The following is a 26,855-nucleotide window of genomic DNA, read 5'->3' on the forward strand; positions in this document are numbered from 1 at the left end:
AGAGAGAGACAGAGAGAGAGACAGAGAGAGAGAGACAGAGAGAGAGAGACAGAGAGAGAGAGAGAGAGACAGAGAGAGACAGAGAGAGAGAGACAGAGAGAGAGACAGAGAGAGACAGAGAGAGAGACAGAGAGAGAGAGACAGAGAGAGAGAGACAGAGAGAGAGAGAGAGAGAGAGAGAGAGACAGAGTACGTGTTCTCTTTATGACGCTGCTTCCGGTCCAGACTTTTCATCGTGCTGTGACGTGTTAACCTGCACGTGACGCTGATGGACTTTAATTATTTTATGTCAGGACGTCATCGGCCTTTAATGACGTCATTAGTCATTCATTAGTTACGTCATCATGAACTCCACCTTCAGGTGTGTGAGAGAGCTTTTATTTTGAAATGTGGAGGCGGAAGCAGTGAGGCCTGTTGTTGTAGTTTAAAAGTCCGTTAGCAGACTGATCCGGATCAGACCGGAGCCGAACGGACCCCCTTACAGACGGACGGACATGGCGGGACGGGACCGCGTGGTTCACCTGCTCAGACAGCTCGAGCGCGCCGCGTGAGTCTGATGACGTTTCACTAAAAGCAAGTTTAAAAACACGTGACGTCACGCTGCAGGAACGCCCCGTGCGTGTTCGTGTGTGTGTGTTCGTGTGTGTGTGTGTTCGTGTGTGTGTGTGTGTGTTCATGTGTGTGTTCATGTGTGTGTGTGTGTTCATGTGTGTGTGTGTGTTCATGTGTGTGTTCATATGTGTGTATGTGTGTGTGTGTGTGTTCATGTGTGTGTGTGTTCGTGTGTGTGTGTGTGTTCGTGTGTGTGTGTGTGTTCGTGTGTGTGTGTGTGTGTGTGTGTGTGTGTGTGTTTGTGTGTGTGTGTGTGTTTGTGTGTGTGTGTGTGTTTGTGTGAGGCGTTCAGGCGTCGTTGGACAAACAGACATTAAAGTTTTAATGTCTGTGTGAACAGGTGCAGATGTCCAGCTCATGCCAACCCCTTCCACCAAGGTACACACACACACACACACACACACACATGAACACACAAACACACACACACACACACATACACATGAACACACACACACACACATCATCACTTTGTGTTTCTGGTTCTTCCTGAAGGTGTCGGAGCGCAGACCGTCCAGAAGACTGACTACGCCTTCGAGGTAAACAAACATGAGTCTGTCACACCGGGACAGACCGGGTCAGACCAGGACAGACCGGGTCAGACCAGGACAGACCGGGTCAGACCAGTGTTTCAGTTCTTGTTGTGTTCCTGTCAGATGGCGAGTTCCAACATCAGATACGGAGCTGGAGTCAGCAGAGAGATCGGCATGGTAACCAAACATCATCATCATCATCAGTTCCACCTTATTAAGGTGGACTGACACATTAATGTTTAACGTTCTCCTGCAGGACCTGCAAAATCTTGGAGCTCAGAATGTCTGTCTCATGACAGACAGGAACTTGTCCGTCCTCCCTCCGGTCAAGGCCGTCCTTGAGTCTCTGGCCAAGAACGGAGTCCAGTACAAAGTCTACGACAACGTGCGGGTGGAGCCCACCGACACCAGGTAACGTACAGCCAGGTGTGTCCTGCTCTCTGATTGGCTGTGCACTGACTGAGACCATAACGAGGTCATCAGTCATCAGACTGTTTATAGATGGTCTTTACGACATTATGAGGACACAAACAACACAGTCTCTGTGACGACTCATGAGAGAGAATAAGAAACTCTCTGTGGTGTCCACAGGTGTCCTCAGGTGTCCTCAGGTGTCCTCACCAAATAATGGACTCCCCCTAACCACAGTGTTCACATCAGGACATTTCTGTAAACTGGTATCCAGATGTAACGACACAGGTCAGGTGTGTCAGGTCAAACCTCAAAGATTAATGTTGAGTGTGTTAATGATAATGAATGTGTGTGTGTGTGTTGCAGTTTTAAAGAAGCCATTGCGTTTGCTAAAAACGGCTCGTTTGACGTGTACGTGGCAGTGGGCGGCGGCTCTGTGATTGACACCTGTAAAGCAGCCAATCTGTACGCGAGTCACCCGGACGCAGACTTCCTGGACTTTGTCAACGCTCCGATCGGCAAAGGGAAGCCGGTGACCGGAGCCGTGAGGCCGCTCATCGCAGGTGACGGGAAAAACAGTGGTTAAATGTTTTGTAACAGGACACTGACTTTAATTATTTCATATATATTTAACTAATGAAATCAATTATCTTTAATATTAAACAATGCCACGAGTTTTTAAATCAATTCATCATCAACATTTAATGTATTTAATATTTGGAGTTAATTCATGAACAGGTGTGTGTTTCACAGGTGTGTCTCAGGTGTGTGTGTCTCAGGTGTGTGTTTCACAGGTGTGTCTCAGGCGTGTGTGTCTCAGGTGTGTGTTTCACAGGTGTGTCTCAGGCGTGTGTGTCTCAGGCGTGTGTGTCTCAGGTGTGTGTGTCTCAGGTGTGTCTCAGGTGTGTCTCAGGTGTGTCTCAGGTGTGTTTCAGGTGTGTTTCAGGTGTGTTTCAGGTGTGTTTCAGGTGTGTTCTTCTCTTCAGTTCCTACGACAGCAGGAACCGGCAGTGAGACTACCGGGGTCGCCATCTTTGACTTCGAGTCTCTGAAAGCTAAGACAGGTTTGAATCTGTTTGTTTAGAAGCCTCGTACGTGGTGACATCACTGTCAGTCTGAGCTGTGATTGGTTTTCTGTGTTCAGGTATTGCCAGCAGAGCCATCAGACCGACACTGGGCATCGTGGACCCGATACACACACTGAGCATGCCCGAGAGAGTCGCGGCTAACAGCGGCTTCGACGTGCTGTGGTGAGTTCATGAACCTGACTCTAAATGTTACATCAAGAATCGACGACACAACCCCGTGTTTGTACATACATGTGTGTCAGCAGTGTCGGCTATAGTTACTTTGGAAAGTAGGTCATTGTTACAACGTTACCATTGATAGAGTGATTCCTAATAATGTTCCCTAAAGGAAGCATATATAAACTGAATAGAAGTGGTCCTAGTACAGAACCTTGTGGGACTCCATGACAAACTTTGGTCTGCATGGAGGATTCATCATTGACGTGAACAAACTGAGATCGATCTAAGAAATACGACTTAAACCAGCTTAGGGTGGTTCCTTTGATGCCAGTTTGATGTTCCAGTCTCTATAAAAGAATTTGATGGTCAATGGTGTCAAATGTGGCACTAAGATCTAACAGGACAAGTACAGAGATGAGTCCTTTGTCTGATTCCATTAGGATCATTTGTAACTTTGACTAATGCGGTCTCTGTGCTATGATTGTACACACGTATGTCATGTGTTTGTACACACACGTATGTCATGTTTGTACACACACGTATGTCATGTGTTTGTACACACACGTATGTCATGTTTGTACACACGTATGTCATGTGTTTGTACACACCGTATGTCATGTGTTGTACACACACGTAATGTTGTGTTTGTACACACACGTATGTCGTGTTTTGTACACACACGTATGTCTGTTTGTACACAACGTATGTGTGTTTGTACACACACGTATCATGTGTTTGTACACAACGTATGTCATGTGTTGTACACACACGTATGCATGTTGTTTTGTACACAAACGTATGTCATGTTTGTACACACACGTATGTCATGTGTTGTACACACACGTATGTCATGTTTTGTACACACACGTGTATGTCATGTTTTGTAGCATGTCACGTATGTCAGTTTGTACACACACGTATGTTGCAGTATTGTACACACACGTATGTCATGTTTTACACAACGTATGTCATGTGTTTGTACACACGTATTCATGTTTTGTAACACACGTATGTCATGTGTTTGTACACACACGTATGTCATGTGTTTGTACACACACGTATGTCATGTGTTTGTACACACACGTATGTCGTGTTTAACACGGTTTGTACACACACGTATGTCCGTGTTTTGTACACACACGTGATGGTCATGTTTGTACACACACGTATTGCATGTGGTTTGTACACACAGTATGTCAGGTGTTTTGTACACACACAGTCGTGTACAATTGTCATGTTGTACACACACGTAATGTCATGTGTTTGTACACAGTGTAGTGTCATGGGTTTGTACAACAAACGTAGTCCATGTTTGTACACACGTATGTCATGTGTTTGTACACACGTATGTCATGTGTTTGTACACACGTATGTCATGTTTGTACACACGTATGTCATGTTTGTACACACGTATGTCATGTGTTTGTACACACGTATGTCATGTGTTTGTACACACGTATGTCATGTTTGTACACACACGTATGTCATGTGTTTGTACACACAGGTATGTCATGTTTGTACACACAGGTATGTCATGTTTGTACACACACGTATGTCATGTGTTTGTACACACAGGTATGTCATGTTTGTACACACACGTATGTCATGTGTTTGTACACATGTATGTTGAAAGCGTCACACGTTTCTCTTTTCTGTCACATTGTCAAGCAGCCATGACCTCTGACCTCTGACCAACCTTTCACCTCCCCATGGTGGCGTTAACTTTAACACGTTGTGTGTTTGTTCATGCTTTATGAGACATGAGAGGAGCAGCAGGTGTTAAACAATGCAGTGTATATACACACACACAAACTGTATTTATATATAAAGTTTAGTCATCATTTGATTTGAATGTTGTTTTTTATATTTCTTTCAGTCACGCTCTCGAGTCGTACACCGCTCTGCCGTATAATCAGAGGAGCCCCTGCCCCTCCAACCCCATCAACCGCCCCGCCTACCAGGGCAGCAACCCCATCAGTGACGTCTGGTCCCGCCACGCCCTCAACGTGGTCGCAAAGTTCATGAAGCGGTGAATAATGTTTAACTCAAAGTTTAACCACAGAGGATCTGAACAGTGTTGACTGGAGGACAGCTGAAATCTGAAACAAAGAAAAACAAACCAAACATGAACGTCATGAGATCTTAAGTATCAGGATGGTTGATTGGTTGATTGATTGGTTGATTACAGAGCTGTGCGGGACCCTGAAGATGTGGAGGCTCGGTCCAGCATGCACCTGGCCAGCGTGTTTGCCGGCATCGGCTTTGGAAACGCCGGAGTTCACCTGTGGTGAGAACCGAACCTCTGCTGCCTGAAGAATTTAATCTGCAGAATTCAGAGCCTGAAGCTGTGAAGATGATGACAGTAATATAATAATTCATGATCTCTTTAACACACGTGATGCTCTTCCTCTGTAGTCACGGGATGTCGTACCCAATCGCCGGGAACGTGAAGACTCACTCAGCAAAGGGTTACAGTGTGGAGCACCCTCTGGTGGTAAGTGATGAGAAGAACAGTCCAATCATTGAAGGTTCTGAGGTCGGCAGAAGAAAGGAAGCTTCACATGTACATCATGTACAAACCAGCAAACTGGGACCGTTTTTATTTTATTTTGAAAGTCTGCAAAATCAGAGTCCTCACAAAGTGTGTGTGTGTGTGTCCACAGCCTCACGGTCTCTCCGTCGTCCTCACGTCTCCCGCTGTCTTCAACTTCACAGCACCGATGTGTCCAGAGCGCCACCTGGAGGCTGCAGAGATCCTGGGTACCTGTTCATGTTTACCTGTTCATGTTTACCTGTTCATGTTTACCTGTTCATCTGTTTACCTGTTCATGTTTACCTGTTCATGTTTAGGCAAGGCAAGGCAAGTTTATTTGTATAGCACAATTCGTACACAAGGCAATTCATAGTGCTTTACAGAGGCAAGGAAAAACATTTGACATTAAGACAAGCAATAGCAATAGAAATAAAAAAATAAAAAGAGAAGAAAATTTAATTAAAAACATCAGAATGTCATTTAAAATCATTAAAATAGCAAATTTGAAAACAATTTAAAACATTAAGCGAATCACTGGATTATGATTAAAAATTCTTTAAAAGTTCTTTAAAAGAGCTCAGCCATAGCACGTGAAAATAGAAAAGTTTTTAACCTGGATTTAAAAGTGCTAAGAGTTGGGGCTGATTTCAGTCCTGCTGGTAGTTTGTTCCAGTTGTGAGCAGCATAACTGCTAAATGCTGCTTCACCGTGTCTGGTTTGAACTCTGTGCTCCACTATCTGACCTGAGTCAGTAGATCTCAGAGCCCTACTGGGTCTATATTCTACTAACATTTCATTTATGTATTGTGGGCCTAAACCATTCAGTGATTTGTAAACTAGTAGCAGAACTTTAAAATCTATTCTGTGGCTAACTGGGAGCCAGTGTAAAGACTTAAGAACTGGGGTGATGTGTTCTGATCTCTTTGTTCTGGTCAAAACTCGAGCTGCTGCGTTCTGAATGAGCTGCAGCTGTTTGATACTTTTTTGGGGGAGTCCAGTCAAAAGACCATTACAGTAGTCAAGTCTACTGGAGATGAAAGCATGGATCAGCTTCTCCTGATCTGTTTGGGACATAAAGCCCTTAACTCTGGATATGTTCTTAAGTTGGTAGAAGGCTGTTTTGGTGACTGATTTTATGTGACTGTTGAAGGTCAGATCTGAGTCTATCAACACGCCAAGGTTTCGGACTTGGTCTTTAGTTTTTAGAGACAGTAACTCAAGGTGTTTACTGACAGCAACCCTCTTCTCTTTATTGCCAAAAACAATTACCTCAGTTTTTTCTTGATTTAACTGAAGAAAATTTTGGTTCATCCAATTTTTGACTTGCTCTAGACAGTTACACAATGACTCTATAGGACTGCAGTCATCTGGGGACAGCGCAAGATATATCTGTGTGTCATCTGCATAACTATGATAGTTGACATTAGAATTCTGCAGAATTTGACCCAAAGGCAGCATATATAGGCTGAACAAAAGGGGTCCAAGAACTGACCCCTGAGGAACCCCACATGTCATAGCCACTCGATCTGATTGATTACTTCCAATGGTCACAAAATAACTCCGCTCCTCCAAGTAGGACCTGAACCATTCTAGGACTGTTCCACGGAGTCCTGCCCATGTTTCCAATCTGTTCAGCAGTGTGCTGTGATCCACAGTGTCAAACGCAGCACTGAGATCCAGCAGGACCAGAACTGATACTTTGCCTGAGTCAGTGTTCAACCTTATGTCATTTAACACTCTAATAAGAGCTGTTTCTGTACTGTGGTGAGCTCGAAAACCTGATTGAAATTTGTCAAAAAGTCCACTGGAGTTCAAGTAATTACTGAGTTGATTAAAAACCACTTTCTCAACAATCTTGGCTATAAAAGGAAGATTTGAGACAGGTCTGTAGTTGGTTAACTTGAAAGTATCCAGCGTTCGCTTTTTTAAGAGTGGCTTGATGGCAGCTACTTTTAGGGGTTTAGGAAACGTGCCTGATTGAAGTGAGCAATTTATTATTTGCTGCAGATCTGTTTGGACAGATTTTACAATAGCTTTAAAAAAGTCAGATGGCATTGTGTCAAGACAGCATGTCGATGATTTAAGATGCTGAACTGTTTCTTCTATGTTTTTTTGATCAACTGTATTAAATTCTGACATCACAGTTGATTCATTCCTAGGCGGTTTTAGGGATTGCGTCACTTTATCATTTTGTAGATTTGTGTTGATATTTAACCTTAAAGATTTGATTTTTTCATCGAAAAAGTGAGCAAATTCATTGCATTTTTCTTTTGAAGAGAGTTCTGAAACTATCTCTTTTGGGGGGTTTGTAAGCTTATCAACTATAGCAAACAGAGTGCGAGTGTTGTTGATGTTTTTATTAATAATTTTAGAGAAGTGTTGCTGTCTAGCCTTGATTAACTCATGGTTGAAATTACTGAGACTTTGTTTGTAGAGGTCGTGGTGAATTTGGAGTTTAGTTTTTCTCCATTTACGCTCTGCTTTCCTGCATTCTGTTTTCAATGCCTTTACCATCATAGTGTTCCTCCATGGTGATCTCTGTCTACTCAAGGTCATCTTAGTTTTAATAGGTGCAACAGCATCCATGACATTTGAGATTTTCCAGTTGAAATTATCCAGGAGTTCATCAACTGTCTCTGCGCTCACAGTTGGTGACATTGCTATAGCCTCCATAAACTTAGCACTAGTATTCTCGTTTATGTACCTTTTCCTAACAGACACAGAGGTTATCTGAATGTTTGGAATTATCTGTAAGTCAAAGAACACACAGAAATGATCAGAAAGAGCCAAGTCCTTAACAACAACAGAAGAAATGTCAACACCTTTAGAGATAACCAGATCTAGAGTGTGTCCCCGAGTGTGTGTGGGCCCTTTGACGTGTTGGACAAGGCCAAAGGTGTCAAGTAGAGAACAGAAGTCTTTGGCATTAGTATCCATGTTGTTGTCTATGTGAATGTTAAAATCCCCAGTTACGATAAAAAAGTTGTAGTCAGTGCAGATAACTGACATCAGATCAGCAAACTCATCAATAAATTTTCCTGAGTACCTTGGTGGTCTATAAATGATTAGAAAAAGGACTTTTGGATCACCCTTCATTAAAAAACAGAGATATTCAAAAGAACTAAAATCACCAAATGTAATGTCCTTGCACTGAAATACTGATTTGAAAATGGCAGCAACACCCCCGCCCTTCTTGCCATTTCGACTCTTACTCATAAAACTGTAATTTGTTGGCGCTGCCTCATTAAGAATGGTAGCACAACTACATTCAGTCAGCCATGTTTCACTAAGAAGTAAAAAGTCTAGATTATAGGTCATAATCATGTCATTTACTATCAGTGGTTTGTTGACTAGTGATCTGATATTGAGTAGGGCTATCCTTGTGGGGATAACAGGAGACACTGGTAAGTTTCGTGGTTGACATGCTATACTCAGTAGATTGGCAGATTTAAATGAACCCTTTTTATTTCTCATCAGTTTAACCACTTTTCTGTTACCTGTCATCACAGGGATTGAGAAGGGTATCTGAACTCCATAGGGCCCTGACTTTTCCTGGTGAAGATTATTTATATCAGTATTGCAGCCTGGACCCGGCACATATCAGTCAGACTCACAGATATGATGATTCAAAGGAGGTGGGGGGGCTCGGTGACTTTTAGTCGAGTGTTGTTTCCGAGGTGGAATAGGTGGGGCTGGACGGTGTGGTAGCTTAAGGGGAGAAAATAGGGGATTTTGGCGTGGTGTTAATTGGATTCCCATATTGACAAGACTCTTCATCCTGTCTGTGAAATCCAGAAGTGGGGAGTCGTCCAGACTGAATGGAGAGAGTTGGGGGCTGGGTGGGGTCTGGGGGGGTGGAGGTTGAGTGTCCCCTGTTGGGGCTGGGGGAGACTCCACTTGTTGGGGTGAGAATAATGATGTTGCCGGTTCTTTCTGGGTCTGCTGTCCTCCCTGTTCAGTCCTAATCTCAGCGCCCTCACCAGAGCGCCGCCTTATCTGTTGTTTTGGATTGTCTTGTCTTTGGTCCTTGGCAGTGGCTGCTGGTGTCTGACGCAGAAAATAAAAAATGTTGGAGCTTAGCAGCTGTACTCCTGATTTGTTAAGGCAAAATCCATCTGCCTTAAAGAGGTGCCTGCGTTCCCAAAAGATGTTGAAATTGTCAATAAAGTTTATTGATTGAGTAGCACATGTATCTTTGAGCCATCTGTTTAGCATCATCAGCCTGCTGAATCGCTCATCTCCTCGCCGAACTGTTGGTAGAGGTCCACTGAAAAACACCTCAGTATTTAGGCATTGGACTCTCTTCATCAGATCAACAAAGTCCCGTTTTAATACCTCCGACTGTTGCTTCACAACATCGAGGGCTCCTGTGTGTATGATTAGTGATTTAACTGTTGGATGCTCAGTAGCAATCTTCAGGATCTTCTTTGAAATATCAGACACCATATCTTTGGTAAAACAGAGTACTTTGGTTTACCTGTTCATCTGTTCATGTTTACCTGTTCATCTGTTTACCTGTTCGTGTTTACCTGTTCGTGTTTACCTGTTCGTGTTTACCTGTTCATCTGTTTACCTGTTTGTGTTTACCTGTTCATGTTTACCTGTTCATCTGTTTACCTGTTCATCTGTTTACCTGTTCATCTGTTTACCTGTTCATCTGTTTACCTGTTCGTGTTTACCTGTTCATGTTTACCTGTTCATCTGTTTACCTGTTCATCTGTTTACCTGTTCATCTGTTCATGTTTCATGTGTGTGTGTGTGTGTGTTCTGCAACAGACTCTGTGTTGCGTTCAGGCGCAGCAACAGACTCTGCGTTGCGTTCAGGCGCAGCAACAGACTCTGTGTTGCGTTCAGGCGCAGCAACAGACTCTGCGTTGCGTTCAGGCGCAGTAACAGACTCTGTGTTGCGTTCAGGTGCAGACATTCGTCAGGTGAAGCGGGAGGATGCTGGAGCCGTCCTGGCCGACACATTGCGTCACTTCCTGTTCGACCTGGCGGTGGAGGACGGACTCGGCGCCGTGGGTTACAGTACCGACGACATCCCGGCTCTGGTCAAAGGAACCATCCCTCAGGTCTGTGTGACATCATCAGTGTCATCGTTTCAGATCCAATGATTGGTCCATGAACAATGATGTCATCACGCCATGTGTCTGTTTCAGGAGCGAGTAACCAAACTGTCGCCACGACAACACAGTGAGGACGACCTGAGCGAGCTGTTTGAGGCGTCCATGAAGATCTACTGACACGCACGCACACACACACACACACACACACACACTCCTCTTTGATGATGTCATGTTTGTTTGTAGTTTAAATGAAGTCATTGAACGTCTCATTAATGAAGCACTAAATGTTATTTATAATTAATGACGAGAAGGATGTGACCTCACAGGAAACACCCCTTCACAATAAAACTCTGATTACATCTGTCTGTCTCTCTGCTAACTTCTAATAAAGGTTTGACTCAAATAAAAGTACAACATGTACTTCAGTACTTAAAGTAAAAGTACAACATGTACTTCAGTACCTAAAGTAAAAGTACAACATGTACTTCAGTACCTAAAGTAAAAGTACAACATGTACTTCAGTACTTTAAGTAAAAGTACAACATGTACTTCAGTACCTAAAGTAAAAGTACAACATGTACTTCAGTACTTTAAGTAAAAGTACAACATGTACTTCAGTACCTAAAGTAAAAGTACAACATGTACTTCAGTACTTTAAGTAAAAGTACAACATGTACTTCAGTACCTAAAGTAAAAGTACAACATGTACTTCAGTACTTAAAGTAAAAGTACAACATGTACTTCAGTACCTAAAGTAAAAGTACAACATGTACTTCAGTACTTAAAGTAAAAGTACAACATGTACTTCAGTACCTAAAGTAAAAGTACAACATGTACTTCAGTACTTTAAGTAAAAGTACAACATGTACTTCAGTACCTAAAGTAAAAGTACAACATGTACTTCAGTACTTAAAGTAAAAGTACAACATGTACTTCAGTACCTAAAGTAAAAGTACAACATGTACTTCAGTACTTTAAGTAAAAGTACAACATGTACTTCAGTACCTAAAGTAAAAGTACAACATGTACTTCAGTACTTTAAGTAAAAGTACAACATGTACTTCAGTACCTAAAGTAAAAGTACAACATGTACTTCAGTACTTAAAGTACAACATGTACACAGTCAACAGTAGAACACAGGCAACACACACAATGATCAGAGAGTGACATCACGTCAACACGTATGTTCATGTCCACACAATGATCAGAGTGACATCACGTCAACACGTATGTTCATGTCCACACAATGATCAGAGTGACATCACGTCAACACGTATGTTCATGTCCACACGCTCTCTCTGCAGCTGTCTCCTGCTTTCCTTTCCTAAAGGATGCTCCCTGTGTCCTCTGCTGAAGGAGATAAGGAAGCATGAAGCTCCTTTCCTTCAGTCAGAGGATCAAACAGCCTCATCATGACGGACACGTGATCATCACATGACATCATCACATGACATCATCATGACAGACTGTCTGGACCTCACAGTTTATCTCTGCAGCGGTCGCAGTTACTCCGAAGCTGCTGAGGACAAACAGCAACAGGAGGCCGCTGGGACCCGATGGGTCCACGACGGGACCGGGACCCTCGGCTCATCCTCATGACTCCCCCAGTCTCCTGCACCGCGTCCTGACCAGGTCCAGGAGGAAGAGCTACCCCAACCTTTCCCACCATCCTCTGGAGAACGGCTCCATCAACACCGCCTTCCAGCTGGACTCATCCGCTCACCAGGAACCAGAACTACAGCCAAGCTCTCAGTCCAGGTCCAGATAATTTCCAGGACCTGGACACCAGAACCACCTGGTCAAAGCTCTTCAGGACAAAACGATCCAATCCAGGAAGTCTCTGAGGCGGGTCATGGACTACCATCCCCAAAGACCTTTTACAGCTTCCTGCTTTACTTCCTGGATACCTGACCCTCTGAACATGCTCAGTAGTGTTCCTCCCAAGTGTTGTCGACGTTATACGTCCATGTTCCCAGATCAGAACCTCCAGAGTTCTGAACTGTGACATCTTCAGAATCTGAGTTACTCCAAAGATGACCAACGTAGTCTTTTCATGACTCATCATTTATTTAGTGCACAAACAGAACAATGTCAATCAAGGTTATAGAAAGGTTAAATAAAGGTTATCCAAAGGTTGTCTAAAACCTGTATAAAGCTTCTGTTTTTGTGCAGATTCAAGAGTCTGTGTAAAATATTTTCAATCAAAGAATAAAAACTGATGAATAATTAAAGTTTAAGAAGTCTGAGGTTAAAATTCAGTTTGTGCAAAGTTTTAAATATAAAGTGTCTCTGTGTCAAAACCTAAAGATGACATACATTCAACATGTCCAGCAGCCAATAAATCAATCACCATGTATAAATAAATCAATATATGGATAATAAATATACATAAATACATAAACAGGTGTAGAAATAAATAAATAAATAAAATATATTTCACACAGAATCATTTAAAAAGAGTTTTTCTCTGACTGCTGATCAATAAATCAATGAACCCATCAATAATCTGAACTGATGACTTTCTGCAGTCATTAAAACGCTGACTCATGATCTGTAGGATGACTCAGCAGACTGATCATCTATATGACTGATAAAAACATCCTCAGGTCACTGATGAAGAAGGCAGGTATCTGAAAACATGAAGACGATCCATGAGTTTAACCACAGACCAAACAAACACTACAGAACACAACGACACAGCTTCTACAGTGGGATGGGGTTCTATGGTGGGATGGGTTCTAGAATGGCGGACTCACCAGCCGACGGTTGATGCGGATCAGGGTTCCACGTAGAGCCGGGCCTGTTCCGTCAGACTCATCTGATCGTCTGTTTTCCCGAACAGTACCACCTCGAAGTCAACGCTGAGCTGCTGACACGACACCAGAACAACAAAGAGTCACCGTTTTCATGTTCTAACGTTCTCATGTTCTAACGCTCTCATGTTCTAACGTTCTCATGTTTAAACGTTCTCATGTTCTCACGATCTAATGTTCTCATGTTATAACGGTCTCATGTTCTAACGTTCTCACAATCTAACGTTCTCACAATCTAACGTTTTCATGTTCTAACGTTCTCATGTTCTAACGTTCTCATGTTTAAACGTTCTCACGTTCTCATGTTATAACGGTCTCATGTTCTAACGTTCTCATGTTCTAACGTTCTCATGTTTAAACGTTCTCACGTTCTCATGTTATAACGGTCTCATGTTCTAACGTTCTCATGTTCTAACGTTCTCATGTTTAAACGTTCTCACGTTCTCATGTTATAACGGTCTCATGTTCTAACGTTCTCATGTTCTAACGTTCTCATGTTTAAACGTTCTCACGTTCTCATGTTATAACGGTCTCATGTTCTAACGTTCTCATGTTCTAACGTTCTCACAATCTAACGTTCTCATCTTATAACGTTCTCATGTTCTAACGTTATCATGTTCTAACGTTATCACGTTCTAACGTTCTCACGTTCTAACGTTCTCACGTTCTAACGTTATCACAATCTAACGTTCTCACGTTCTAACGTTCTCACGTTCTAACGTTATCACAATCTAACGTTCTCACGTTCTAACGTTCTCACGTTCTCACGTTCTAACGGTCTCATGTTCTAACGTTCTCATGTTCTAACGTTCTCATGTTCTAACGTTCTCACGTTCTCAGGATTTAACATTCTCATCTTGTAACGTTCTCATGATCTAACGTTCTCATGTTCTAACGGCCTCATGTTCTAACGTTGTCATGTTCTCACGATCTCACATTATAACGGTCTCATGTTCTAACGGTCTCATGTTCTAACGTTCTCATGTTCTAACGTTATCACAATCTAACGTTATCACGTTCTCATGATCTAACGTTCTCATGTTATAACATTCCCATGTTTTAACGTTCTCATGTTTTAAATTCTCATGTTGTAACGTTCTCGCGATTTAACATGCTCATGTTCTAACGTTATCATGATCTAACGTTCTCGCGATTTAATGTGCTCATGTTCTAACGTTATCATGATCTAATGTTCTCATCTTGCAACGTTCTCATGATCTAACGTTCTCATGATCTAATGTTCTCATCTTGCAACGTTCTCATGTTCGAACGTTCTCAGGATTTAACATTCTCATCTTGCAACGTTCTCATGTTCGAACGTTCTCAGGATTTAACATTCTCATCTTGTAACGTTCTCATGATCTAACGTTCTAATGTTCTAACGGCCTCATGTTCTAACGTTCTCATGTTCTAACGTTCTCACGATCTCACATTATAACGGTCTCATGTTCTAACGTTCTCATGTTCTAACGTTATCACGTTCTCATGATCTAACGTTCTCATGTTATAACATTCCCATGTTTTAAATTCTCATGTTGTAACGTTCTCGCGATTTAACATGCTCATGTTCTAACGTTATCATGATCTAACGTTCTCAGGATTTAACATTCTCATCTTGCAACGTTCTCATGTTCGAACGTTCTCAGGATTTAACATTCTCATCTTGTAACGTTCTCATGATCTAACGTTCTAATGTTCTAACGGCCTCATGTTCTAACGTTCTCACGTTCTAACGTTCTCACGATCTCACATTATAACTGTCTCATGTTCTAACGTTCTCATGTTCTAACGTTATCACAATCTAACGTTCTCACGTTCTCATGATCTAACGTTCTCATGTTATAACATTCCCATGTTTTAACGTTCTCATGTTTTAAATTCTCATGTTGTAACGTTCTCGCGATTTAACGTGCTCATGTTCTAGCGTTATCATGATCTAACGTTCTCACGATTTAATGTGCTCATGTTCTAACGTTATCATGATCTAATGTTCTCATCTTGCAACGTTCTCATGATCTAACGTTCTCATGATCTAACGTTCTCATCTTGCAACGTTCTCGTGTTCGAACGTTCTCAGGATTTAACATTCTCATCTTGCAACGTTCTCATGTTCGAACGTTCTCAGGATTTAACATTCTCATCTTGTAACGTTCCCATGTTCTAACGTTATCATGATCTAATGTTCTCATCTTGCAACGTTCTCATGATCTAACGTTCTCATGATCTAATGTTCTCATCTTGCAACGTTCTCATGATCTAACGTTCTCATGATCTAACGTTATCATGATCTAACGTTCTCATCTTGCAACGTTCTCATGATCTAACATTCTCATGATCTAATGTTCTCATCTTGCAACGTTCTCATGTTCTAACGTTCTCATGATCTAACGTTCTCATGATCTAACATTCTCATCTTGTAACGTTCTCATGAAAAAGAAAATAAACACGACAAAATGAGGGAAAATGTTTTTTCATTACGAAAACTAAGCCTACAACCAGCCCTGCTGCTGTCATTCATCCATCCCCACTACTGAGCGTCCATCCAGCCCAGACACGGAGCCCTCGGTCCCTGGTAAGATGCCAAGCCTCAGTCCAGAACCAGAGGAGACAACTAAGTCTGAGATAGAGCCCGGCCCGAGACTCAAATTAAAAAGTATTAAAATGTATTCTTTCAGACAGGACTGACTGAAACAGTTTCCCTGGCTGAGGTACGACAAAGGACGTAACGCAATGCACTGTGTGTACTGTCAGGAGTGCATCAGAATATGGCCGGTGCATTCGTAAGCGGGTCAACAGCATTTCATATCGAAACTTTAAAAAAATACAACATGTCTAAAAAACACAGTATATGCCTTGACAGTGTGTAGTGAAAGCGTAAAATCCTATTATTATAATCTTATTTTGAAATGTTAAATTTCAGCTCGGTGAAGCACTTTAAACACTTTATTTTTCTTTTTATATTTGTGCTTCAAATAAAGTCCAAAAAGCTGACCTTATGGCATTAAAGGCGACACAATGAAAAATTTGGGTGCATCTAAATTTTCACCTAAAAAATAAAAAAAAAAGTTAGGCGCACCAGTGCAACAAAAGTTAGTCTGGAGCCATGTCCTTAGTTAAGTTTAGTCCTTAGTTAAGTCAATTTGAGTTCTTAGTTAAGTTTAGTCCTTAGTTAAGTTTAGTCCTTAGGTAAGTTTAGTCCTTAGTTAAGTTTAGTCCTTAGTTAAGTCAATTTGAGTTCTTAGTTAAGTTTAGTCCTTAGTTAGGTTTAGTCCTTAGTTAAGTTTAGTCCTTAGTTAAGTCAATTTGAGTCCTTAGTTAAGTTTAGCCCTTAGTTAAGTTTAGTCCTTAGTTAAGTTTAGTCCTTAGTTAAGTCAATTTGAGTTCTCAGTTATGTTTAGTCCTTAGGTAAGTTTAGTCCTTAGTTAGGTTTAGTCCTTAGTTAAGTCAATTTGAGTTCTTAGGTAAGTTTAGTCCTTAGTTAAGTTTAGTCCTTAGTTAAGTTTAGTCCTTAGTTAAGTTTAGTCCTTAGTTAAGTCAAGTTGAGTTCTTAGTTAAGTCAAGTCACAGGGGAACATTAAGTCCTTGTGGTTCAGGTCTTAGTTATGTTTAGTCCTTAGGTAAGTTTAGTCCTTAGTTAGGTTTAGTCCTTAGGTAAGTCAATTTGAGTTCTTAGTTATGTTTAGTCCTTAAGGAGGGTTTAGTCCTTATTTATGTTTAGTCCTTAGTTAAGTTTAGTCCTTAGTTAGGTTTAGTCCTTAGTTAAGTTTAGTCATTAGTTAAGTCAATTTGAGTTCTTAGTTAAGTTTAGTCCTTAGTTAGGTTTAGTCCTTAGTTAAGTTTAGTCCTTAGTTAAGTTTAGTCCTTAGTTAAGTTTAGTCCTTAGTTAGGTTTAGTCCTTAGTTGGGTTTAGTCCTTTGTTTAGTCCTTAGTTAAGTTTAGTCCTTAGTTAGGTTTAGTCCTTAGTTTAGTCCTTAGTTAAGTTTAGTCCTTAGTTAGGTTCAGTCCTTAGTTAAGTTTAGTCCTTAGTTAAGTCAAGTTGAGTTCTTAGTTAAGTCAAGTCACAGGGGAACATTAAGTCCTTGTGGTTCAGGTCTCAGTGTTTGTGGGTCAGTCCTCACCTCAAAGGGGTTCAGTTGGTATGCAGGACATTCAGGAGAGTGCTGAAAGCCGACTGGCTGCTGACGCCACCACACATCCATCTGTCCTTCCAACGGGAAGCAGCCCAACTCGTCACAGCTCAGCACAGCTCTCTGGACCTGCTGCTGGACAGAGCTGGACTCTTCCTGGACCTCTGAGGTGGTGCTGGACTCTTCCTGGACCTCCGAGGTGGTGCTGGACTCTGTTTGAACCTCCGTGGTGGTGCTGGACCCTTTAAGGACCTGCAAGGTGGTGCTGGACTCTGTTTGGACCTCCGAGGTGGTGTTTGAGTCTCTTTGGACCTCCGAGGTGGTGCTGAACTCTGTTTGGACTTCCGAGGTGGTGCTGGACTCTGTTTGGACTTCCGAGGTGGTGCTGGACTCTGTTTGGACCTCCGAGGTGGTGCTGGACTCTTCCTTGACCTCAAAAGTGGTGCTGGACTCTGTTTGGACCTCCGAGGTGGTGCTGGACCCTCTTTGGACCTCCGAGGTGGAGCTGGATGCTGTCTGGACCTGCAGGATGCAGCTCAGCAGACTCTCTCCCTGGACCTGGAGGACAGAAGCTCTTTCACATGTGTGGATAACACAGAGGCTGCTGGGAGTTTTTCTGGACCGACATTAGACCAGGTGACCACAGGTGAGCTTGGTCACATGATGAGTAGAGAGGGCCAGAGGAACTCCTAAAAACTGATCAATGACACATCTGAATCTCGACCAATGCCATGCAGACACAGAGTAGAGACACATCCTTCATCAAGATGGAGGTGAAGCTCACGAAAACATCTTTAACTTCAGAGTACCAAGACCTGGTCCACGGCAGCCCGGGACGTGGTCTATGGCAGACCGGGACATGGTCCACGGCAGATGGGACGTGGTCTACGGTAGACTGGGACGTGGTCTATGGCAGACCAGGTAAGACTTGTTTTTAGCAGAGCTGGTGAGGAGCAGTGAGGAGTCATCAGTCTCAGAGTGGAGGGAGAGACAGAGCGTGACGGGTTTAGAAACAGCTGAGGTGTAATTATGAACACAGGAGGAGGATCATTTGAATTTCAAGGATTTTTTTCAAGGTATTCCAGGACTTGCTTTAGAATACTTGAATACCAGCTGCCTAAACAAAACGTTATCAGGTGACCGAGGTGACGGAGGTGAGGAGGCTGTGAGTGTTTGTCATACCTCAGAGCTGCTGCTCGACTGTTGACTGTCCCACGTCAGATTCATGCTCCTCCAGCAGACGGACACCTGAAGCACAAACATGAGACATAGATACTTTATTAATCCCACCAGGAACCTGGTTCAAGTCTTCAGGCCAGAGTCCAGCAGACTGTCTGCTCACCTCATCACGCCTGCTGCTGTTCATCTTCAGGGGAGTCGGAGTGAGAGGAGCCGACTTCAGCATGTGTCTGATCTCTGAGGGGGTCCTGAACACAACACAGAGGACTGCACTGTAAAACACTGAAGACAACACAGAGGACTGCACTGTAAAACACTGAACACAACACAGGGGACTGCACTGTAAAACACTGAAGACAGCACAGGGGACTGCACTGAAAAACACTGAAGACAACACAGGGGACTGCACTGTAAAACACTGAAGACAACACAGAGGACTGCACTGTAAAACACTGAACACAACACAGAGGACTGCACTGTAAAACACTGAACACAACACAGGGTAAACACAGGGGTAAAACACAAGGTGACCTCTGAGCCCTCTCTGGGGGGGCAGCGTGGCTGCAGTGCTGACAGGAGTCCTGGTCCTGGTCCTGATCCTGGTGCTGGTTCATGTTGGTGGAGTGTTTGAGGGAGCAGACAGGGGTGGAGGTGAGAACTGGATTCTGTAGCTTCAGGTCCTCAACACCACACAGACTGAATAACTATGGACAGACAGACAGACAGAGAGACAGTCAGTCAGACAATCAGTCAGTCAGTCAGACAGACAGTCAGTCAGACAGACAGACAGACAGTCAGACAGGTGGAGTCTCACTTCAGAGGGAGAGAAGCTCAGAGCTGCCTGTGTGCTACTCCTGGTCCAGGAGGAGGTGGAGTCCATGAAGGAGGCTCCACCCTCAGCATTCACCAGCTGCTCCTTCAGAATAAAACACTTCCTGTTTATCTGATGAAGGCTAAGACGCTGTGATGTCATGCCGGGCAGAATCGAGTGTAAACAGGTGTAAACAGTAAAGGCCTTACGTAACTCCTGCTCAGATTGATGACTGACGGGTCAGTGTCCACTCTGTACAGGCAGGTGGAAAGCGATGAGGTCACTTCCTTTGGGTGGAGACTCCAGGTCTCTGCGTCCTGAGATAAAGTCAGGGTCCATTAATTCAGATAAAGAGAGCTCACCTGAGCTGTGAGGACATTCTTTCAAACTCAGTTTCAGTTAGCAGTTACAGCCTTCCAAAATAAAAGCCTGAGCTATGATCCAACAAATAAAACACTGATATACCACCTCCATCACCTCCACAGGTGCTGGCAGCTCGCACATGCTCAGAGAGGAGTCGTAACCTGAGGAGGAGGAGGCAGGGACACAGACGGAGCACAGGTGCGCATGGTTGCCATGGCGTCCGCACACGCTCTGATCACTGGAGGTGCAGCTGGAATGGTCATTCACAGAGGACAGACTGTGTGCCTGCTGGAGGACAGACGGACATACTGTTACCATGGTTACCATCATGGATGTATGTTAGATGTATGTTGGATGGATGATGATGAATGTTGGATAACTGATGGATGGATGATGGATGAATGTTGGTTGGATGGATGGATGATGGATGGATGTTGGTTGGATGGATGATGGATGGATGTTGGTTGGATGGATGATGGATGGATGTTGGTTGGATAGATGATGGATGAATGTTGGTTGGATGGATGGATGGATGATGGATGGATGTTGGATGGGTGGATGTTGGTTGGATGGATGGATAGATGTTGGTTGGATGGATGAATGGATGTATGATGGATGGGTGTTGGATAGATGTTGGATGGATGGATGTTGGATGGATGTTGGATGGATGGATGTTGGTTGGATGGATGGATGATGGATGGGTGTTGTATAGATGTTGGATGGATGGATGTTGGATGATGGATGTTGGATGGATGGATGATGGATGGATGTTGGATAATGGATGTTGATTGGATGGATGATGGATGTTGGATAATGGATGGATGGATGGTGGATGGATGTTGCTTGGATGGATGGATGTTAGTTGGATGGATGATGGTTGGATGGATGATGATGAATGATGGATGGATGTTGATTGGATGGATGTTGGTTGGATGGATGATGGATGGATGAATGTTGGTTGGATGGATGATGGATGTTGGTTGGATGGATGATGGATGGGTGTCGGATAGATGTTGGATGATGGATGGATGATGGATGGATGAATGTTGGTTGGATGGATGATGGATGGGTGTTGGATAGATGTTGGATGGATGGATGGATGTCTGGATGGATGGGTGTTGGATAGATGTTGGATGGATGGATGGATGTTGGTTGGATGGATGTTGGTTGGATGGATGATGGTTGGATGGATGGATGATGGATGGATGTTGGTTGGATGGATGGATGTTGGTTAGATGGATGATGGTTGGATGGATGATGATGAATGTTGGATAATGGATGGATGGATGATGGATGTTGCTTGGATGGATTGATGATGGATGGATGTTGGTTGGATGGATGATGGATGTTGCTTGGATGGATGGATGATGGATGAATGTTGCTTGGATGGATGGATGGATGTTGGTTGGATGGATGATGGATGGATGTTGCTTGGATGGATGATGGATGGATGTTGCTTGGATGGATGGATGATGGATGGATGTTGGTTGGATGATGGATGGATGTTGCTTGGATGGATGGATGATGGATGGATAGATGTTGGATGGATGGATAGATGTTGGATGGATGGATGGATGTTGATTGGATGGATAGATGTTGGATGGATGGATGTTGGTTGGATGGATGATGGATGAATGTTGGTTGGATGGATGATGGATGAATGTTGGTTGGATGGATGGATGGATGGATGATGGATGAATGTTGGTTGGATGGATGGGTGTTGACCTTGTTGATGTGGGCTCTGCTGGGTGGAGCACAGGTCCTGGGTTCTGGTCTGGTGGTGGAGGAGCTGGAGGAGTGGTGGAGGTGTAAGATGTGCAGGTACCCCTCCTTCTCCACCTTCCTCTTCAAGGTGGAGTTCCAGTGGTTTTTGATGGAGTTATCTGTCCTGAGACCAGAACACAAGAGCTGCTTGAGGTCCACCTGTCTGTGGTGTAGTACCTGTCTGTGGTATCCGTACCTGTCTGTGGTGTAGTACCTGTCTGTGGTGTACGTACCTGTCTGTGGTGTAATACCTGTCGGTGGTGTAATACCTGTCGGTGGTGTAGTACCTGTCTGTGGTGTACGTACCTGTCTGTGGTATCCGTACCTGTCTGTGGTGTACGTACCTGTCTGTGGTGTAATACCTGTCTGTGGTATTCGTACCCGTCTGTGGTGTACGTACCCGTCTGTGGTGTAATACCTGTCTGTGGTGTAGTACCTGTCTGTGGTGTAATGCCTGTCTGTGGTGTACGTACCTGTCTGTGGTGTAATACCTGTCTGTGGTGTAATACCTGTCTGTGGTGTAGTACCTGTCTGTGGTGTAGTACCTGTCTGTGGTGTCCGTACCTGTCTGTGGTGTAGTACCTGTCTGTGGTGTAATACCTGTCTGTGGTGTACGTACCTGTCTGTGGTGTAATACCTGTCTGTGGTGTAATACCTGTCTGTGGTGTAGTACCTGTCTGTGGTGTAATACCTGTCTGTGGTGTCCGTACCTGTCTGTGGTGTAATACCTGTCTGTGGTGTAATACCTGTCTGTGGTGTAGTACCTGTCTGTGGTGTAATACCTGTCTGTGGTGTCCGTACCTGCCTGGCAGCAGCTTGGAAATGTCTGCCCAGCGGTTTCCCAGCAGTCTGTGGGCCTGACAGATGACGTGGTCCTCCTCCAGCGTCCAGCTGCTCTTCTTCACCGTTGGGTTCAGGTGGTTGTGCCAGCGCTCACGGCACTGCTTCCCGTTACGACTGTGCAGGTGCTTGGCGATGAGCGACCAGCGCTTCATGCCGTACTTCTGAACCAGATCGATGACCTGCGCAGGAAGTGACATCACAGCATATTGGTAGTTTATAAAGGGACGCAGTGACGTGATGACATCACTGGATCTAACGTTAGGTCACATGACCTGAGAGTCTAAGACCACTTTAGTGTGGCAAGAAACAGGAATGTATGTAGGTGTGCCTCCATCAACTGGAACTGAACCGGACTACATACACGTAACTGTCGTACAGCACAGTGGTAGTATAGTCTTATAGTACTTATAGTACGCATAGTACTCGTAGTACTTGTGGGGTTACCCTCTTGTCCTCGTCCTGAGTCCAGGGACCTTTAACCAGCTCTGGATTCTTGATCTGCTGCCACCTGCGCTGACACTCCACCTGTGACCTCTGACCCTGAGACAACAGCACAGGAGCTTTCATCACCATGGTAACAGTGATCTCCAGGTTCACAGAGAGCACACACACACACACACACACACACACACACACACACACTCACTTTAAAATTAAGACAAACTGAAGACCAGCTGTTTGATCCAAACGCCTTCACCAGCCTGAGCAGCTTCTCATCCTGAGGACGAACACCATCATCACCATTATCATCACCATCATTACGTCATCGTCACCATCATCTTCATCATCGCCATTATCATCACCATCATTACGTCATCGTCACCATCATCTTCATCATCACCATTATCATCACCATCATTACGTCATCGTCACCATCATCTTCATGCGTCACCTTCAATGCGCTGACCGTTACCTCGTCTTTTGTCCATCCAGGCTTCTGTAGAGTCAGTCGTCCATCCAGGTCTTTGTGTCCCACACAGCTGGAACGACTCTTCACACTGAGACAGGAAACACACCAACCAATCAGCCAACCAACCAACCAATATGGTGTGTATTACAGGTGTATTACAGGTGTGTGACAGGTGTGTGTCAGGTGTCGCTCTCACCAGGACCTGCGGCTTCTGCTGCTCATCACTGCTCATATGAAAGCTGACACACTGAACTGCTGCTGTGTGAAGAAAGACACACAAACATTTTTCATTATTTGAATGTTTCTATAATTAGAAGCAAATTATCCATAATTACAGAAGATAAAACGTTTTTCAGTTTGTCTGACGTTTGTTTTCAGTTTGTTTAATGTTTGTTTTCAGCTTGTTTAAAGTTTGTTTTCAGTTTGTTTAACGTTTGTTTTCAGTTTGTTTAACGTTTGTTTTCAGTTTGTTTAACGTTTATTTTGAGTTTGTTTAACGTTTGTTTTCAGCTTGTTAAACATTTTTTTCAGTTTGTTTAACGTTTGTTTTCAGTTTGTTTAACGTTTATTTTGAGTTTGTTTAACGTTTGTTTAACGTTTGTCTGACGTTTGCTTTCAGTTTGTTTAATGTTTGCTTTCAGTTTGTTAAACATTTTTTTCAGGTTGTTTAACGTTTGTTTTCAGTTTGTTTAACGTTTGTTTTCAGTTTGTCTGACGTTTGTTTATCGTTTGTTTTCAGTTTGTTTAACATTTGTTTTCAGTTTGTTTAACATTTGACTGACGTTTGTTTAACGTTTGATTAACGTTTGTTTTCAGTTTGTTTAACGTTTGTTTTCAGTTTGTTTAACGTTTTTTTTCAGTTTGTTTTTAGTTTGTCTAACGTTTGTTTAACGTTTGTTTTCAGTTTGTTTAACGTTTGTTTTCAGTTTGTTTACCGTTTGTCTGAAGTTTGTTTTCAGTTTGTTTAACGTTTGTTTATAATGTTTGTTTAACGGGTGGTTTGTTGTTGTTTTCAGTTTGTTTAACAGTTGTTTACGTTGTTGTCGTTTGTAACGTTTGTCTCGTTTAACGTTTGTTTCAGTTTGTTTACATTGTTTTCAGTTTGTTTAACGTTGTTTTCCGTTTGTTTTAACGTTTGTTTTCTAACGTTTTGTTTTACATTTGTTTTCAGTTTGTTTAACGTTGTTTTCAGTTTGTTTAACGTTTGTTTTCAGTTTGTTTAACGTTGTTAACCTTTGTTTCAGTTTGTTTAACAGTTTGTTTCAGTTTGTTTAACGTGTTGTTTTCAGTTTGTTAACGATTTATTTTCAGTTTGTTTAACGTTGTTTTTCAGTTTGTTTTACATTGGTTTTTCGTTTGTTTAACGTTTGTTTTCAGTTTGTTAACGTTGTATTTCAGTTTGTTTAACGTCTGTTTTCGTTTGTTTTACATTTGTTTTCAGTTTGTTTAACATTGTTTTCAGTTTGTTTAACGTTTAGTTTTCAGTTGTTTAACGTTTATTTTCAGTTTTTAACGTCTGTTTTCAGTTTGTTTTTAACATTTGTTTTCAGTTTGTTTAACGTTTGTTTTAGTTTTAGTTTGTTTTAAACTGTTTAGTTTTCAGTTTGTTTAACGTTTGTTTTCAGTTTGTTTAACGTTTGTTTCAGTTGTTTTAACTTTTGTTTTCAGTTTGTTAACGTTTGTTTTTTGTTTTTTCAGTGTTTATTTGTTTTCAGTTTGTTTATACGTTTGTTTCAGTTTGTTTACGTTTGTTACGTTTGTTTTCAGTTTGTTTAAGTTTGTTTTCAGTTTGTTTAACTTTTGTTTAACCGTTTGTTTTCAGTTTGTTAACGTTTGTTTTCAGTTTGTTTAACGTTTGTCTAACGTTTGTTTGTTTTGTTTTCAGTTTGTTTATGTTTGTTTTCAGTTTGTTTAACGTGTTTTCAGTTTTGTTTTTAGTTTGTCTAAACGTTTGTTTTATTGCTGTAACGTTTGTTTTCAGTTTGTTGTACGTTTGTTTAACGTTGTTTTCAGTTGTTATCGTTTGTTTCAGTTTGTTTACAGTTTGTTAACGTTTGTTTGTTTGTTTCCGTGTTACGTTTGTTAACATTTTTTTTTTCCGTTTGTTTAACGTTTGTTTTTCAGTTTGTTTAATCAGTTGTTTTCAGTTGTTATTCGTTTGTTGTTTTCAGTTTGTTTAACGTTTGTTTTCAGTTTGTTTACACGTTTGTTTTCAGTTTGTTTACACGTTTGTTTCAGTTTGTTTAACGTTTGTCTAACGTTTGTTTTGTTTGGAAACCTTACATGTAAAATGTTAGCAGCTAGCGGTTAGCTGGTCAGCATGCGCACGTCACGTGACCTTGTCACCTTTCAACTCGGCCGACAGGTACAGTAGAGTTCAACAGTGAGATCCTAGCTCTACTGCAGGTAACGAACTACCAACAGATCACAGTTTGTAGTCCCAACTTAACGGTTTTCTGCTAGCGTTAGCTTGTGCTAACGGGCTGCGCCGTTATCCGTAAATGAAGAAATAAAAAGTTTCAAGTGTGATAACCGAGTCGATGCAGACGTGACGTCAGCCCTGTACATACCCCGTGCCGGTACTTGTGTGGTACCGGACCCATGGAGCCGTGTTTCGCCGGGAGATCGCATTAAACGGCAGAGATCCGCTGACTTACCGGCGGCCGTTGGCGGAGGAGAAAACAGCTCGAGCACTCGCGCTCTCTGACCCCGGCTCTGGCTTGATTGGACATGGCCCTGGCGGTGACGTCACCCGTGTTTTTGTTTGTTCGATGAACTCATGAGGAAGGAGTGTGTGTGAGTGTGAGCGGGCGTGAGGTGTGAGTGTGAGTGTGTTATGAGTGTGGTGTGCGTGATGTGGGGTGAGTGTGACCGTGTAGCGATGTTGCGTGAGTGTAGTGTGTTGAGTGTGGGTGATGGGTGTGATTGTGAGTGTGGTATGGAGTGTGCGTGCGGGAGTGGTGGAGTGTGTATGAGTGTGCGTGAGTGTGAAAAGGTGAGGGGGTTGTGACGTGATGAATGTGCGTGAGGTGAGTGTGTATGGTGGTGCGTGAGTGTGAGGTGAGGTGTAGTGGAAGTGCGTGAGTGTGAGCGGGTTGAGTGTGCGTGAGTCGTGGTGCGTGATGTGAGCGTTGGTATGGTGGCTGCAGAGTGTGGTGAATGTATGTGTGTGGTGTGAGTGTAAATGTGTTTTAAAACTGAAAATTAGTTAGAATGTTTTATTACGCAAAAACAAAAACTGCGAGATGAATTTTATTTTTTAAATATATAAAAATGTAAATATATTGACACCTGACGATCAAGATCTAAATGTAAAGTATAATGTTTATAAGAACCTGAGATCACATAATGAATGATAAATGTTGTATAATGAACTGAGATCATAATCATGTAAAGTAAATGTTTATAATGAACCTGGAGATCAGTCAAAGTAAAGTAATGTTTAGAATAACCTGAGATCCGCTAAATGTTTAAAGGATAAATTGTTATATTGACCTGAGATCCGGAATACATGTAAAGTAAAATGTTTATATTGAACCTGAGATAGAATAAATGTTAAGTAATGTTTTAATGAACCTGAGATCAGTCTAAATGTAAAAGTAAATGTTTTATAATGACCCGGAGATCAGATCCGATGTAAACG

The 26,855-nt window shown here is 42.5% G+C and overlaps 2 protein-coding genes across 10 annotated transcripts; one reads left to right on the forward strand and one right to left on the reverse strand.

Annotated features, from left to right (window-relative positions):
* The first annotated feature begins 228 nt into the window (after positions 1–228).
* adhfe1 (alcohol dehydrogenase iron containing 1) lies at positions 229–10,761 on the forward strand. Its single transcript, XM_027289152.1, has 14 exons — positions 229–547; positions 953–990; positions 1,108–1,151; positions 1,269–1,322; positions 1,402–1,556; positions 1,923–2,119; positions 2,543–2,620; positions 2,701–2,806; positions 4,680–4,832; positions 4,992–5,090; positions 5,219–5,297; positions 5,467–5,563; positions 10,251–10,408; positions 10,496–10,761. The coding sequence occupies exons 1-14, from the start codon at positions 495–497 to the stop codon at positions 10,577–10,579; spliced, it is 1,395 nt and encodes a 464-aa protein (XP_027144953.1). The 5' UTR covers positions 229–494; the 3' UTR covers positions 10,580–10,761.
* Positions 10,762–12,447: 1,686 nt separating this feature from the next.
* On the reverse strand, positions 12,448–25,903 carry LOC104936865 (myb-related protein B-like). Of its 9 annotated transcripts, none has more exons than XM_027289116.1 (16): positions 25,870–25,903; positions 23,409–23,467; positions 23,216–23,300; positions 22,949–23,020; positions 22,747–22,842; positions 22,261–22,481; positions 21,421–21,583; positions 19,798–19,983; positions 19,542–19,649; positions 19,336–19,437; positions 19,053–19,225; positions 18,685–18,769; positions 18,525–18,590; positions 17,334–17,900; positions 13,159–13,271; positions 12,448–13,032 (listed from the first exon to the last, which is right to left on the reverse strand). In XM_027289116.1, exons 2-15 carry the CDS (start codon positions 23,432–23,434, stop codon positions 13,179–13,181), a joined length of 2,043 nt encoding a protein of 680 aa, XP_027144917.1. In that variant the 5' UTR covers positions 23,435–23,467; positions 25,870–25,903; the 3' UTR covers positions 12,448–13,032; positions 13,159–13,178. The 9 variants fall into 9 exon arrangements, with proteins under 9 accessions (XP_027144917.1, XP_027144929.1, XP_027144937.1 ...); XM_027289128.1 differs by having other exon boundaries at positions 19,798–19,980; positions 23,409–23,470; XM_027289136.1 differs by having other exon boundaries at positions 19,810–19,983; positions 23,409–23,470.
* Positions 25,904–26,855: the final 952 nt, after the last annotated feature.

The sequence above is a fragment of the Larimichthys crocea genome, chromosome II (assembly GCF_000972845.2).
Source record: "Larimichthys crocea isolate SSNF chromosome II, L_crocea_2.0, whole genome shotgun sequence".
NCBI classification, from domain to species: domain Eukaryota; kingdom Metazoa; phylum Chordata; class Actinopteri; family Sciaenidae; genus Larimichthys; species Larimichthys crocea.